The 16834-nt window shown below is 38.8% G+C and overlaps 1 protein-coding gene across 1 annotated transcript in view; it reads right to left on the bottom strand.

The window, feature by feature from the left end:
• Positions 1–278: 278 nt before the first annotated feature.
• LOC116677184 (E3 ubiquitin-protein ligase rnf213-alpha) overlaps positions 279–16834 on the bottom strand; it is a gene marked incomplete at its 3' end in the record, with an annotated part of 36078 nt that continues 19522 nt past the window's right edge. The window contains 17 exon segments of the mRNA XM_032507836.1: positions 279–403; positions 827–1012; positions 1283–1418; positions 1545–1695; positions 3726–3775; positions 3867–3980; positions 6909–7030; positions 7130–7225; positions 7411–7541; positions 8093–11662; positions 11939–12094; positions 12251–12435; positions 13002–14268; positions 14396–14551; positions 14779–14916; positions 15378–15595; positions 16376–16535. Of these exon segments, the coding sequence (XP_032363727.1) occupies positions 279–403; positions 827–1012; positions 1283–1418; positions 1545–1695; positions 3726–3775; positions 3867–3980; positions 6909–7030; positions 7130–7225; positions 7411–7541; positions 8093–11662; positions 11939–12094; positions 12251–12435; positions 13002–14268; positions 14396–14551; positions 14779–14916; positions 15378–15595; positions 16376–16535 (6961 nt within the window).

The raw sequence follows: 16834 nt of genomic DNA, 5'->3' as shown, positions 1-16834 counted from the left end.
CTGATGACCCTTTCATGGTCATGGAAACAAAATCCTGCAGGTACCTTTCGAAAAATTCTTTCTTCATTTTTTCATCCACATTTTTAGCCATGTAACTGCCAAGTGGAGTGTTCAAGAACAACTCTTGGAAATGACCAGGTGAATGTGCTGCAAAGAAAAGTTGAGAATGCCAGTGATAAGGAAGGATTCAATCTTTCAGTTACAAAGCTTGTACTTTACTTACAGCACAATTCATGGACAGAAGGCATTTGGATATGTTACTTATAAAGTATATTTACTTTCATGTCTGGATGTTTGCATCATGAGCCCATCCAGGAAGTCTTTGATCCACCAACTGAAGGGCATGAGACAGCGCATGGTGTCGCCACCTATGCTATGGCTTTGTACCATTAAGACAGTAGAGCTGGAGAAGCAAGGGGAAAATGGTATGAATGTCATTTTGCAAGACAAAGGAATCACATTATTTAGGAGGGGTGGTGGCATTCTACACAATTGAATGCTTCCATACACATATGGGTAATGAACAAAGTAGAAAATGTTTATAAACACGGTACTCTCTTGGTATTATCATCACTTTAAATGTACAGTATTGTTACTGGCATCATACTTTCTTAAATGATACCCAGCCCTAGTTATAAGTTAAAATGCTTCTTTAAAAAAAAAAAAACTATATCACATGTACAACAAACTAAACAGAGTAAAGCAACATCATGGTAGTATGTTGTCAACATTATCTTGAGCATTCAGACCAAAGATGTAAATCAATCTCAACTGGATGCATTTTTGCTGAATAGATACCATGTTAATATAATTAAAAGACACTCACTTGCTTTCCACCCTTACATAAGGTACATGGAGCATCTCTTTGTTCCCAAATATCTCAAGCCAAAGGTTTTTGATGTCATCACACTCACTCAGCAGGAGGTCCAAATTGCAATCTCGGTCAATGACTAAGACCAAGTTGGCTAGAAGTGGAGTGACAACTGCTTGGATTTTCCTCCATAGTGTGTGCCTGTGAAAAATATGTATACGACTTTCTTAAAATCATGCTGACATTTGCATTTCTATTGAAATATTATAGTTGAGAGAGTAATAAACTGGCAGTGATAAACAGCTGAATAGTTTGGTAAGCTGAAGTTTGCAGTAGTGCATTTTCACAAGTAAATTAAATATATATTAAATATAAGTGATGAATAAATTACAGAGAAAGATTGTTTGCAAATATAGCAAAGAAAATGGTCACAGAGACTGCTAAGGTAAGGGATGTTAAGGAGAGACCTACAAGAATGTTCCTCCCTCTTGAAGAGCGTTGAAATTAGACGCCTCTGTTAGAACCCAGCTTTTTGGATTGGGGATGTTGGCTTCATAGTCCTTCAACAGCGAGTAGAGACGCTTTCGCACAATGCTTGAAAACAGACCTTGAAAACAAAATTAATTTAGATAAACCTTTTTTCAATGAGATGCATTTTCACTGCACACAGAGTAGATGTGTATAACAATGGCCTGATATGAAAAGAAGAAACCAGAATGACTAATTTTCCAACCTTGTGTCTGACTTCCATCCAGTAGTGTGAGCAGGTTCTCAACTCTCCTAGTGCTGAGTTCTCCATTGTCTGCCACATCTCTGAGCATGCTCACTGCACTCTGCACACAGGTCCTCGTCAGATCTGTTGTATCAAACAAATCTTCCAAAACCTGTAAAAAAACAAAACTATAACTACAAACAGTTATGACGATGTCTAAGCCTCCTTGTGCCAGTCGCCCCCGATGACCCGGGGTGCGTGCGAAAGCGGTGGGGAGGCAAACGTCGGTAAATAACGAGAGGTGTGAGCCGCAAGATCTGCGGTACATTGCCGTTGCAAATAACCCATTAAAATTGATTGAGTAAAAGGGCCAAAACTGGTCAATGTTGACTTTAGAGGCCCCCAATGGCAGATCGTTGCCAAATTTACAAGTTTCATGCTGATGGCATTTACTGTGGCAGAGATATTGCATTTGCAAATTTCCCATTTAAATGTCATGAGTTATTTTCCAAAACAAATAAACGTTGATTATAGTGCCATCTGGTTTTGCACATTGTGCGATATTGCGAAAAAACATCCCAGTGGAAATTGACGAGGCCTCTATCATGTGATACAGCTTGATTCAGTGAACATGTGGATGTAAGGTTTTTTAATGTGTGATTTGCAATGTGGGAGTTAAAGGCAAAAACACCATGTAGTGCCACCTAGTGGTCCACGTGTATTTTTTGGTTCGTGGGGTCCATGACCCATTGTACATCTACCCTGTAAATTTAAAGTTGTTCACATTAGTGTAAGTTGTGAATCCAAATGTGGGTCTCATAGGCCACGTCCACTTTGACCAATCAGTACCCCACTGTAGGGGTGGCCTCCGGAGTGGCCCTACATGTTAGGCTACCTTCCAAATTTAGATATAAACTTTTTGTACTTGTAGTGCATCCTTGTGTCCAATTTTCGTAAAATGTGTGGGGGACATTCAGAGGGTCTTGTCAAACAAGAATCTGAAGTTTTGCGTTTATAGTCTTCATTTTGGTCAAGATATTGCAAAGTTGGTATTTTCTAAGATACACAAATTTGTTTGTGCATATATGCGCAATTTTTATCCTATAAAAATTCTTTCAATAACGTTTTGTCAGGTCGGTCTGGAGATGCTAAGTGGCAAGTTTTGTGCAAAAAAAGGTTTTTGATAAATCCAGTTTGTCATGCATAAAAGTCTAGGTGGAAATGGGCTATATATATATATATATAGCCCATTTTATCCCATATATATATATATATATATATATATATATATATATATATATATATGGGATAAAGTGGCTAAGGCCCTATATCAGGATATCCAGTTGGATTCAGGGAAAATGTGGATATATGGTTTTTGAATGTGCGATGTATGGTTTGGGAGTTATAGGGCCAAAGACATTTTTCTCTGCTATAGCGCCACTTAGTTGAGGAAGTGGGTCAATTGTTGCACCTGAGGCCATTGCGGAGTTTTGGATCAGTCCTGCACATTGCACCCCCCACCATTTATGGTTTAGGTTGTAGTGGGAGTTTTAGGCGGAGAAGAAAAGTAGCAAAGATGAGGAAATATAATCCTTAGGAAAACAATAGGGTTCAACTGTAGGAACTGCGTAGCTTTGCTACAGCGGTTCCTACAGCCTCGGGCTTGGACCCTGAATTAACAACAGCAGCCAAGCATCTGAAAAAGGAAAATGTTCTAAAAGGGAATCATCCAAAACAGTGCAGAGGTGAAATAGTGCAAAGAGTGAAATCATGGTGAAGACACAAATTCTATACCAAATGATAAAAAATACTCCGTAAACACATGCTTCCCATTTCCAAGACTGAGTCAGTGTGCCTCCGCACAATGACTTCCAGTATTCAGAACTTTTCCAAATTTAATTTACATTAACATTACATTTACATTCCTGAACTGTATATCTTTTATATCACTCATTGGGCCGTGTTTGATTCCCTTACTCTAGCTGACTCTGTTAAATTACTTGTTATGCTGTGTATGTCACCAATTAAAAATAATACACAAGTAGACAACTAAAGTAAAAGAAAAATATAACCTCTATATGTTGTTTGTAGTCAACCATGCATGAGAGATTAGTATATTGTATTTTGGTTATGTTGCCTGATTGGTAATCAGGATTATCTTGTTCTTCCAGGTTTATAATTGCAAGTGGTTAATAAACTTACATTGGAGTCATCATTCTGTGGCACACCATTGCTGTCTTCTGTCTTCATGGCTTGAAAAGAAAGAATTATAGTTGAATATATATATTTATAGTATGTAAATATATAACATTATTTAGATAATTATTATCATTAATGAGTTACCCTCCAGGGGATCTTCAAAAAGTTCACTTATACATAGCTTTTTCAAGGAATGAACATCAGACACAAACTCTTTTGATCTTCTGAGATCATCAATGTGAACAGACCTCCATGGACCTGAAAAAGGAGTAAACACTCAGAAATAAAATTATTTCCAGTACAGCCCCTTTAAATTGCCCCATTTTTTTACTCTTAATGTACAATACTTTGCACTGCAATTTTGTGTATGAAAGAGGCTATATAGTGTTGCAGGAATGATGTATTTTTGCATGCCAACCCAGAAGCCAATGGGCTTTTTCCATTGGATTTTGGATTAGTGCGGAAAATAAGCTCTATGTCACACAAAAGTTTACACATTTTAGTTCAGCAAGATAATCTTCACAAGTGAAACACTTCTTTGATTTTTGAACCGTAAATGAAATCGCCAGAAATAAAAAGCTAACGTTAGGCTAAACAACAACTACAAACTACACACTGTACAACCACACACTGTGGCATGACTTCAACATCATCACCAGTAAGCTAATGATTAAAGGTCCAATTTGTAATATATTTCCTGTATTAAATCAAAAACTGACCATAATATGCCACCAGATATTACGAAAACATGCTAAGTTAAAATACTATCTTTTCTGACAACAATGCTAAGACAGTATTTTCTCCTTGCAAATTTCCATTGTGTGAAGGGTTGTCTGTTTTTGTTTTGACCTGTGTGTTGTGGTTATCTGCCCATTTTGGATATTTATTTGATATATATCGATTTAATGATCCACAAGCCAATATCACAGATGAAAAATGAAAATAGCTATTCGTATCGCCAAGGTGCCCCTTTTTTATTTTCCCACAGCGCTGCAGGGGAGGGTCTGGCTACTCCAGTCAGAAGTAGAGCAGGGTGGGCCCGGACAAGCATGCTAGTGTGATCCAAAACAAACTTGCCTCGGCTGGTAACTTATGGCTTTCGTTCAGTGTACATGTTCAAACTTGAGTCGGATCCTAAAACACAGGCAAAACAACCTGAACCAGCTTCTCAACCTAGACTGGAGCAAAACGTTTTAGAGTGGTAAGTGGTGTTAACAAATTAGTCTTTCATTCGTTACATTTTACTTGTGGATGCTAGAGTCTTTAAAAGTAGAATGGGAGCCAGAGCCTTTAGCTATCAGGCTCCTCTCCTGTGGAACCAGCTCCCAGTCTGGGTTCGGGAGGCAGACACCATCACCACATTTAAGAGTAAAACTTTAAACTCTCCTCTTTGATAAAGCTTATAGTTAGGCAGTGAGGAGTTGCAGTGTATACCTGGACCGGCAGGGGAGGGTGTGTAGCTTCAGACACGTCATTTATAGTCGTCAGATTCATCTAGCAACAAAAATAAAAGTGCACTGTTGCACTAAATGCTTGCTCTTGGGGGAATTATTGGACTTGTTGGGTCTTTGTAAATTATGGAGTGTGGTCTACACCCACACTATCTGTAAAGGGTCTTGAGATAACTCTTGTTATGATTTTATACTATAAATAAAAATGATTGAGTTGATGGCAAGCCTCTTTTTCAGGCCTCCGCTCTAACTAGCTTGGTTTGAGGGCGTGCCACACTAGCAGCTAGGAAACAACGTTTTACAAAGTGACGCAAAATTATGCACGTTTGTCACAGAAATAAAGGCTAGACTACAGTAGAGATGTTTTGAGCAGTTCATGAACACTGTATTCTGTCAGCGATGGTAACTCCCTTTGGGGTAAACTTTGGGCTATTTCACTTTGTAAACCAATTACATGCATATAAAACATCAATAACAATACATGAAAGGTAAAAAGCCAAAAAGCATAAAATGAGTACTTTAAACCAATCACCGCTGAGCAGCGAAGAGAGCTATGGTGCCGCTGCAAAATTGCCTTGGAAAGGAACTTGTTTTGGTGAAAAGTTGTTTAAGCTGTGCAACAGAATCCTCAGACTGGACAGATAGTCTAGCTAGCTGTCTCCATTTACATTGCAGAGATCTAAAGTGCAGTCAAATTCCAACACAAAGAAAGCGTAAGGTAATCTGGCCAAAAAGAGTAACACCTGGCGGAATTTTCAGCAATCCAGTAAGTGGAACGCCATGGAAACGGAGTAGGACTGCAGAAGTCTTGCTGTGCCAGACCTTCCTCCACAGATCTGTGGGGGAGGGTCTGGCTAGTCCACACAGCATTCCGCAAATGGTGAAAAACATGCTCTGGTTTATTGGCATTTCTTTAAACAAATCACAATCTTCATGGCTGGCACTAAGCTCAGCACTGAGCCACAGTGTCGCTGCAAAATAGCCTTAGGAACTTGTTTGGATGGAAAGTGTACAGTCAAAAGTTGTTTTAGTCGTGCAAGTGTTTGCTCAGTTTGGACAGATAGTCTGCCTAGCTGTCTGGATTTACCCTGCAGAGATCAGAGGATCAGTTTATCAAATTCCTTAAATCTACCAAAGTTTAAAGAAAGCGGAAGGAAACGGACATCTGACGAAAAGACAGGCATCTGGTGGAATTTCCAGCGGCACCTGAGCAATCCCAGAAGTGTAACGTCATGGATATGGACTAGGACTGCAGTAACCATTTTAAACGCTACCTGTAAATATATCATTTTGCACCTTTAATGTCCCAGACAACCTCTGTAGTCTTATTTAGCCACTTGTTGGCAACCACATTTTTTAAGACATGTAAAAGCTTAAAACCTATTTACTGATTATTTTATGTCCTAGAACAAAGCGCGAACATCACTGACACTAACACGCTTGTGTTAACCACATTTACCCTTATTAACCCTTATTTCAGACTTCTAGCCAACTCAAAAACCCACTCAAAAAACCCTTTGACTTCAAGACGAAGAAACTGGAAGTGCAAAAATGCCAACTCATTTTCGGGATGTAGAACTCATTCCTGCAGCGCTGTACTACCATTACTATTGTCTTTGGTTTTGTTGTTGATATTATGCTAATTTAACATATTGTTACACTAATGAGTTGCTGACATGACAGAGACCAATTTGCTACAAAAATGTGTGTGTACGTGTGTAACAGCAGGACTAACCGCCTTGAAAGCCAATATAGGAGGTCCCGCCCTTGATTCGAGGAAGTTTGGTGACAAAGTACACAAATGTCTTTGTGTTGTCAGTAGTGGCCCACTTGTTTATTTCGTTGATGCATGAATACCTGAGAAATCCATGTAATAAGCATAAGTAGAAGAAAAAAGTAAACAAATGTTAGACAAAGATGTACAGACAAAAAATATGTGATGATCTTCAGACTCACTTGGCCGAGGAAAGAATATTCCTCCTGCGGGAGTCTTCATCATAGTCTGTCTGGATAATGAGCACTTTGTCTGCATGTGTTGAGCCAAGAAAATCCCTAATACCAGGACATAGGTATGAATTACATTTGAATAGACAGAATGATCATTTGACATTCCTTAGCATGGCCCAAATACTGTATCTAATCAACAAAATAAGCACAAGGGTGTTGGAAAAGCCTGTTCTTTAGTGAGACTAAAATGAGCACCTAAGCAGATGTGACATGCTATAGTATTTACACACCTGATCTCCTTGAGGAAAGAGTACTCCGTGTCAAACTGTTGCAGTGAGAGCAGCTTGATAGCATCAAGCTTTATCACATTCTGCAGTTGTTGAGTGTCAACTGCAGTGAGTAGCCTGGAAAATGTTGTAACCTTCAAAAAAGCAAAACAAAAAAATTATATAACAATAATTTTCTCACTTGCTATTGCTAACAGAAAACGGCCAACTACATATAGTATACAGTACTCAACATTGTCAACATTGTATGTCATTAGTCTGTTATTTACTATGCATACCATAAGCTAGGGGTCAGCTGGGATTTGTATAGGACTGCATTTTGATACTGTTTATCATATTTATTGTAATAATTTCTTTTTTGTATTTCTTTTTTCTAAAGTTCTACTGTTATGCATGATGAGATTTCAAGAGCCTTTTATCAATATGTAACAGGAACTATGCTGTGCTGTAAAACCTGAAATAACTTTATTTGCACTTGTACTTCATATGAGGATATTTACAGTCAAGATGAAAACCATCTAAAGCTAAATTGGAATTTTGAGTGGGGTTAGTTAAGCTGAGAATTATTATGATGTAAATGGACCAGAAATGTAAGATATAATACCAATAGCTGTTTACTTTGCTACAACGTTTTAGGGTGGATACTTTCTGTAACATTTAAAAGAATAGTAAAAAAGAGATTAACCTCAGTGAAGATGAAATGGGACTGTTCCAACTGCTTTGTGTGATAGACAATGTAGTCTCCCAATGAACTGTGCATCTCGTCTTGAACATATTTTTTCATTAAATGTTCTCTTTCCTCATCAGGCAGTCTGGATTTGTCCAAACGGACAACAGAGTCTGGAGTGGCACAGTTGAGCAGAATGTCTTTGGCTTTTTTCAGAATGGTCTGAGCATCTGTTTCAAGACTTTGATTCTCTGTTACTTGCAGGAGCACAGAGGAGCATGTGTCTGCATGGTAGCCAATGAAGATGTCACTTGGAGCATATTGCTTTTTCCAGGGTTGACCATTCATGGACAGAAAATCATCGACCCACTTCTGTAGTTCTCTGGCAATGTCCTTCAGCTCATTTTTAAGAACAATGTTGATGTCAAGGTAGTGTTTCTCCAATCTGTTGATCAGTGGGATTGGAAACTGCTCGTAGACCACCTCTTTCTCTTCAATGACAATGAGCCTGAAGTTTTTGTGAACCCTGCATTTTACACGATGTGTTCCTAATCCAAGATCAACATACTTTTGACCCCCTAGGGTCACATAGTATTGGTTGAGAGCATCATACAGACTTTCATACAGATTCTGAAGGTTCAGAAGCACAACTGTCTGTCCAGTCTCCATGCAAACCTTGACACGGTTGATGTTCCTACAAATCTGCGTGTACTCCTGATCTTTTGGGAAACTAGACCCAAAGATGATCTCTGGATAGACTTTGTGACAGAAGAATATCTGTTGGAGAATCTGAAGAGCTGCATAGTTTGTTGTGAGGATCAAAAGGTAACGACTTTCTTCCACTTGGCAGGGTGGAAAGATGCTTTTCTTGACCAAATCAATGGCGGTAATGCTGGCTTTGGTAAAGTCATCTTTGAGTTCTTCGCTGAATATGCTCATCACAGTCTCTTCATCTTTTCCACTGAAGTTTCTCAGGACTGTTTCAGTGATTTGATCTGCGTTGGGACTCTCATTACTGATTTTAGTAATTGAAAATATCATCTTTATCAGACTGTAGAAATCCCGCAGACCAAAAAAACCCCTGACTTTTTTGCATACTGTCAAATATGCTTTTGCAAAAGGGTTAAAAAGGTGTTTGATCTTTTGAAGAACCCTTTCTTCAGATGAGCATATCCCTTGAGCGCTTTTGCGGAGCTCCTTCTGGTCTGGATCTCCACGGGACACAAATATTCCGCGATTCATTTTGGCAGGGTCAAGTGCCCAGTTGGAAATTCCAATGAACCCAACCCTTTTATAAGGTTGTGGCTCATCATCAACACAGCCTTCTTCCAGTAATGGGTGCAGTGTTTTCAGTGGCATTTTAGGGGAATCTTCTGCCAATCCAATCTCGTCAAGAACAACTACTGAGATGTATTCATCCAAGTTTTTGCTTTCCTGAAAGCGGGCACACTGTTTGAATGTGTTGATGATTCCTTCAGGTGTTGAATGAGGGCTGCACTGGAAAGACACCAGATGTATCTGCTTCAGCCTCTTGTAGAGTTCAGAATGTGAGGCAGGGCCCTGCATTGCATCTGCAATTAGGGTTTTGGACAGTGATTTGGAGCTCCCTGGTTTCCCAACAATAAACAAGGGAATTCTTAGCTCAACACAAATCACCATCATGAAGAAGTTTTCTTTCAAAGCCTCATTTCTGGCTATTGTATTACCCATGGGTACACCATTGAGTAGGAGGTCCTGCATGAGTTGGATTTCTCTCTGTATGTTGTATTTACCAGGAAGCAACGGGCTGATAGTTTTCTGATATTGCCTTTTGTCCTCCAAGCAGGACTGATAGCACACTCCAGTGGCCATCAACAGTGACCAGATTACTCTGTCACATAAAAATGATAACATCTTTTCATCGTTTTTTTTCCTCTGATATGCCTCTTGAAGGAATGCTCTCAGTTCCAAATCAAAAGTGGGGTGATTTTTGTGGAACCACACAAACACTTGCATGCAACGTTCAACATCCCTTAAACTTACAAAACTGCATTCATCTTTCCTCTCCCTCATGAACTTTTGTGATGACGACAACACCTGAGTTATGGTTGGAATATAATCCTTATCAATCAAGTTGGCCTTAGCCTGTCTTTGCACTATTTGTTCAATATACATTTTCTCTGTTGAGTCATTGAGCTGCCCAAAGTCCCAAATAAGAGGAATCATGCTGGGGGGTAACACATGAACACGATACACAAGCTGACGAAGAGGGATGGAGCCAAGTCTGTCACCAGTCTCCTCAGCTCTGACCCGGTAGCCCAATCCAGAAGCCTCTAGCCTTTCAATCATCTGGTCTGTATGCTTCCTGTAAGGATTGCATGCAGCAACAATCTGCAGTCCTGACTGAGAGCTAAGTTGTTTTCCCTGCACAGAGTTATCACAAATTATCTCCTTGATGCTGCTGATGGCTTCTGTGGTGTTTGCTTCATCAAAGAAGAGAACTGAGTCAAATTCAAGATTCTCTTTGTTGGTCTTTGCAATAGTTTCTGCTTCCCTCACTTTTTCATATATTATTTCTGATGTTGTTCCTCCATGAACCTTGACCAGTTTCATGTTTTCTGCCACTGCTCCACACCTTCTCAATTCACACATAAACTTTATGAGCCTCGTCTTACCACATCCTGTTTCACCCATTATGATGACTGGGATGCCACACCTAAATCTCATATGAATAGCCATCATTTTGAGAATATTATCGGTGGTCAGTTCGTATGTCTCATCTGGATCTGTTGGCCACTTGATGCCAAGCACACTGCACAAATGCTCAATCTTTTCATCTCGAGGAAGCTGATCAAAGTCCTTATTGAAAGGGACTCTCTGAAGTCTTAAGCCAGTGTACAGTTCACGAGTCATGATGTTTCTCTTGATCACTTCTCTTGTCAAGGGATTTATGGCATCAACCCCATTCTGGTCATTGAGCTCTAGGTGAAACCCAATAAAAGTCATGGACATGTGGTCATCATTAAAAAAGATGTATGGATGTGGCTCAGACTCCCACCTTTTTCTAATGAGGAATGGAGCTAAGTCTCTTTCGTTAAGCCCACTGATGTCAATTTGTTGTCTCCCTGGGCTCTGGTCAGTGATGCATAGTGATGGGGTTGCAAAGTCTTTGGACATCAAGATCATGAACTCAACCACAAAGTTTTTAAACCCTTGAAGAGTGTCTCCAACAAACTCAAATTTGCAGAAGTCTGAATTCTCACAGTCTTTCAACTGAAGATTAAGAAACCAGACAAAGTTACGTAGCTCTGCCCATGATGGATCTATTATGCCACAGTAGATTAAGAGTATCTGAAGACATTTTGCATGAGTCCCTTCAATGCCCATGTAAGTGAATTTGTCAAGGTTGTTATTGTTGTAAAAACGTGTGAGGTACTGGTATGGTCTTTGATAAGCTTCACTCCTGAAACATTCGTCATCCATGAGGGGGTCGTCACTCTCCATGTCAGTGTTTTCCCCTCTCCTCATTTCTAAAGCCATAACCTCCTTTGGTGGACGACAAAACACCTTCGGGAAAACGTCCAAGAATGCAAAGTTTTCCTTTCGACCCTAAAAAAAATTACAAATAAATATATTCAAGTTTATAATCAATCAATCAAGCCTATCCTCACCTTTAAAGATCCTCAGAAAATGTCACTAAAACAATATACCTAACTCTCCTTACTACTAATCTCAGTTATTGCAATTACCTCTATACCCTATCTAGACAGTCAGCCTTGTCATGCAGTCAACTGAAAGAACGTGCTAGGATTCTGACAGGATTGTATGTATCTACATTGCGTAGCACATAAGATGAACAATGCGTAAACAGTAGATCTCTCTTACAGTTCCAGGAGCATATCTGGCCTGATGATTTGTGGTTTCCAGTAACTCGATGATGTACAAGTGTTTGTGGCTGCAGCGCCACATCAGTCCATCTGAATCCATCAGGTACCGCAAGAAGAAAAGCTTGAATAGGAATTCATTCAAGCCTTTTTGTACCTGGATATAAAAAAATGGCATAATTGTAAAATGTCTTAATGTTATTGAATACATTACAATGTGTACAATATTAAGGATTCTCTGAGAACCACACTGTTAAAAAATCAAAGAACTTTAATTATCATGGTAATATAATATAATATAAATATTGCTTACCGATGATGTCACATCAAAGTGAAAGACCTTGATATCTTTTTGTTTTGGTGCATTATACAAAGACTGTAGAACCTTGTGGTCATCAACTTCATGTTCAGTTAGTCGAATGCACTTCTTAAATGCAGTTTCTTGATCAACACTTCTCTCCAGCTTTTCATACAATCTTTGGACATATAATGACTTGCCTAAAATGGTGGAATGACCATATATCATTTGGTTGACTGAAATCATGGCATCACTAATAATTGAATGGAATACGTTACAGATGTATCTCTAGGAAGCAAAAATATTATTCCCAGAAAACAAAACCTGATCAGTTTGATTCTGCACCTTGTTTTCTATAATAAACACCATATCGCTGGTTTAAGTCAAAGGATAAACTTAAAATAATAACATTGGTTTTGCTGAAATATTCTTAATAATACTGTAAACGAATGCATAATACAAAACTGGGAATGCTGGTACTTTGCCTATCTTAAGGCAATTATCATTTATTACAATAATTGCTATAACAATGTACAGTAAGTGCTCATACATAACCCATTTTTAAGGGACACACCAAAAAATATCCCCATGGGTGATCTCTCTCAGGTTCAGATTCTCAATATGTACTGTATAATGCAGAAGATAAGGCAATATTTCTTTGGTTGGTTTTAATGATGATCTATCTACATTATTCCCTTACATAATACTGGCGCAGAGAGTAAATTAGTGATGTAAGAAGAAAAACTACTGTACATGTAGCACTCACCTACTCCTGCACGTTGGGAAGCAACAATGCCCACAGAATGGCCGCCTTTGAACACAGCATTCTTGTGATTGGAGGGGACCGTGTAATGCCTAGATAAGTACTTCTGAATCCTTTCCAATGGCTCTTGTGGGACAAAATCTCTTTTGAACTGACTGAATGCAGTAGGAATGTAAGTGTGCTCCTTGTCAGAGCTGCAAAAAATCACTAGAGTGTAATCCTGTAGGGAATGCAGTTTTTGAAAACACTTCTCCATTGCACAGCTAACATCATAGGTTAGTTGGTCTGCCCAAAGCATTGTGTAAATCTTCTGGCCAATGTCACCTGGTGTGAGACATCTCCTCAGGAAAAGCTCTACTTGCTCATAAGTTGTTGCAGGGGTACACAAGAGAACCTCATCATAACTTGGCAGTGGGTCATACTCACTGGTCATGTACAAGCAGATACTTGAAGTCAGGACCTCATCGTGTGGGCAAATTATGAGATTAGGTTGGTTTGAGAAGAGGCCTTTTGGGAGAATTCTTCTGAGTGAATTGTCTTTTGACTCTGATAGCCCTGGTTCTTCCCATTCATTTTCACTTTGGTTTTCTGTGATAGTCATCATTTTCAACATACCCCCTAAACTCCTTATGTCCAAAAGGTCATGGAAAAATATTCCCTCATTCTTCATGTAGCCATTCCACAACTGTTCCAGTTCTTTCAAACCAACAGTCTGGTCTGCTGAATTATCAGCTGTAAAATGACTTGCATCGGCTAAAGACATATTGCTGTCTTCCTGGTGAAGAAAGTGACTTTGAAAGTGAGTGTCTTCATTCATCCTTTTTCCAGGCTCAAAGTGGTTGTGAAACCTTCCCCATGTGCTCCAGACATCTGATGTTGTGCAGTTTGGTTTGATAAAAGAGAGCATCATCAACGCTTTGTCCTCTATTTCTGCATTCACATTTGACGGAGTCACAACACTGCACAGGTAGAATATTTGTTCTGCTGTGAAGTAGTTTAAGTAGTAGTAATCAGATCTTTGTTTGTCCATGAAGTTTTGCCAGTCATCAAGAAAGTCCTCCATCTTCTTGGACAGTGCTGTCAGTTGTTCAACTAGACTTCCACATATTTGGATATGATGCAGGGTCTTGCAGAAGTTGATTTCCATAATTATACATGGGTCACTCTGAGTTTTGCAATTAATCTTAGCTTCCCAACACCTGAAGAGTGGGTTCCCTGCAGAATAAAGGTCTACAAAGGCTTTGGCAAGTCTTTGGACATTGTCAAACACCTAAATATGAAGAAGATAAGTGGGATTACAGTGAACACAGTTACAATGTGAAAAACATACATCAATTATTTTAAACATTCCATTAATTTACAGGATGCAAATTTCTTATTACAAAAATATATAACACCTCTGCAAAGAGTTCCACTTCACGCTGTTTTTGTTCCCCTCTTCCAGACATGAGCATAAGTTTATTCTGCAACTCTTTCAGGTCCTCATATGTGCATGCCATGTTTTTTTCATGTCCGTCCTGAATTTGCAGTATCAGGGAAGTCTCTAAAGTAGGCTATAAAGAGAAACACCAATATAATATGGATGGTAGATTAGTGTGCTTATTTTGCATCACAGATACAAGAGATAATTGTCATAGTTCAAATATACATTACAACTGTACAAGAGTATACAAAAAAGCTAATTATCTGAGCAGTAAGTATTTATTACATAAAAATCCTTGGTCATGTTATATTTTTTTGAATATTAAAGCCTTAGTGTTATGTAGTCCATTTAGCATACTTTTTTCTGGGTTTGGGCCTTGATGGTGTATACCCCTTTCTCATTGATGGATGTAGCCAGGGACAGGGATGAAAATTCGACAGATCCATGGCTTTCCTTTACAGTCTTTAACCATTCCAGGTAGCGTGCTGTATCCCGCTGAAACCAAAAAAAAGAATATTTCTGTATGTAAAACTTAATTTAACTAAAATAAAAAAATAAAAATAATATCCAAGTATTTATTTTATGGAATTGGATAAAATAAGACTTGCATGCAACTACACAGATAGATACTGTATATCCCCTCAGATGATATATCTTTTCAAAAGGAACTGTGTAAAATGTTGTGTGTTGTTGGAGTTTCAAAATCTGATGCCTGAAGTGAGAAGCATCAATTAATGCGTGTCAAATGAGGCACGTCAATTATCGCTTTCAATGCGTTTGGGCCTTTAACCTACCAAACTTTCCGTAGCTGTGCATGTACTGAGTCACATTGGATACAGATAATTAATTAATCTTCATTTTCACTTTCAAATAATTTGGTATAGACAATATGAAAACTTAGTAATAATATTGAAATTAGTTAAAGAATGGTGCTAAGATAAAGAGTGGAATCTCACCAGCTTCTTTGGTATATTTCTGTCATTTTCAAGTGCCTTCCACAATTTTGACAAGGACTCTTTGAAAGCCTCAAAATTAGAGTCCTGCTTCAGTCCATACAATATTGAAGAGTAACCAAGGACAGCATCATGAAAACAGGCCACGCGATCCACATCCAGGTCATTTTCTCCAGCAGAGATGGATGCCAGGTCAACAAAAACTTTCAGCTCATTGATATCTGCAATTACAAATTTCCTTAAGAAGATACAAAACGTGTTTAACAGTTGGGGCCCTATTTTAATGATCTAAGGCGCCTAGCACAGGTGTGTTCAGGGTGTGTACGAATCCACTTTTGGAACAATGAAAAAAAGGTTCTGTGCGCTAGGCTCATGGTTCAAAAGGGTTGTACTAAGTGTCTTAATTAATCATAGATGTGTTTTGGGCATAACATGCAATAAACCAATCAGAGTGTCATCTCCCATTCCCTTTTAAAAGTCAGGCATGTTTGTACCTTGGCGCATTGATATTAGGATGGCGGATTTGCTAAGCTGGAAGGAGAGATATTCAGGGGAAGAAACTGATCTGCTCATGCATGAAATGAAAGCGCACTAGCAGATCATATCAATTCTATTTCACATTGTAATATTTTTTTATTTTAAAATCTTTTGCATGTTTGTGTGCTACTGCACATCCCTTTCTGTGTAACAAGCATACTGTGCGCGAGCTGTGCACGTGCCTAGGCACATTTTACTAATGCCCTGTTAACATAACAATGAAATGCTGCAGTATTGACATTAGACCAGGTTTTGTTGGTCAACGGCGCCAAGATGCACCTGAACACACCTCCCTGTAAGACCAGCACGCCCATGGTGCATTTACTATTTAAATGACATGGGCGCTGGACGGGAAATTGACAACTGCATCGGTCTTAAAGTAGAAAAGGCTCTTGCATCGGACTTTACGCTGTGCTGGGTGCATGATAGGGCCCTTAGTAACAAAAAACTGGTATCTACTGTACCTTCAAGAGCTTCTTTAACCCACAGGACAAACTCTTTGCTCTGACTGAGTATCTGAAGACATTCCGTGCGATCCTTTGTAATGTCCATCAGGATATTTTTGGCCTCTATGAGAGTGTCATCTATGCAATTCAGGCTGTTTTTCTTGAAGTCAGCATGACTCTGTAAAAATAAATTCACAGTATCAAATTGTTGAGTGTATAATTACTGATTCCAGTTTCTAGAGCTATTTGACATACAAGTTTATGACTACAGTAATTTTATTTTCTCAAACTAATCTAAATTATCTAGGACAGTGGGTGAATGTAAAATAAAGTGATTTTTTTTTTAAATTCCATTTCTACTCATCAATAAATGTGTACAATGGAAAAGCTAATTACTTATTGACAGCAATATACTTTAATATGTCTACCTTATGAATGAAGCCATATTAGTAGGTCTACTGTCTTACAGGTAAGGAC

The sequence above is a fragment of the Etheostoma spectabile genome, unplaced genomic scaffold (assembly GCF_008692095.1).
Source record: "Etheostoma spectabile isolate EspeVRDwgs_2016 unplaced genomic scaffold, UIUC_Espe_1.0 scaffold00004515, whole genome shotgun sequence".
Taxonomy (NCBI): Eukaryota; Metazoa; Chordata; class Actinopteri; order Perciformes; family Percidae; genus Etheostoma; species Etheostoma spectabile.
Note: the sequence above shows the minus strand (reverse complement) of the source record. Positions and strands in the feature narration are given on the sequence as shown.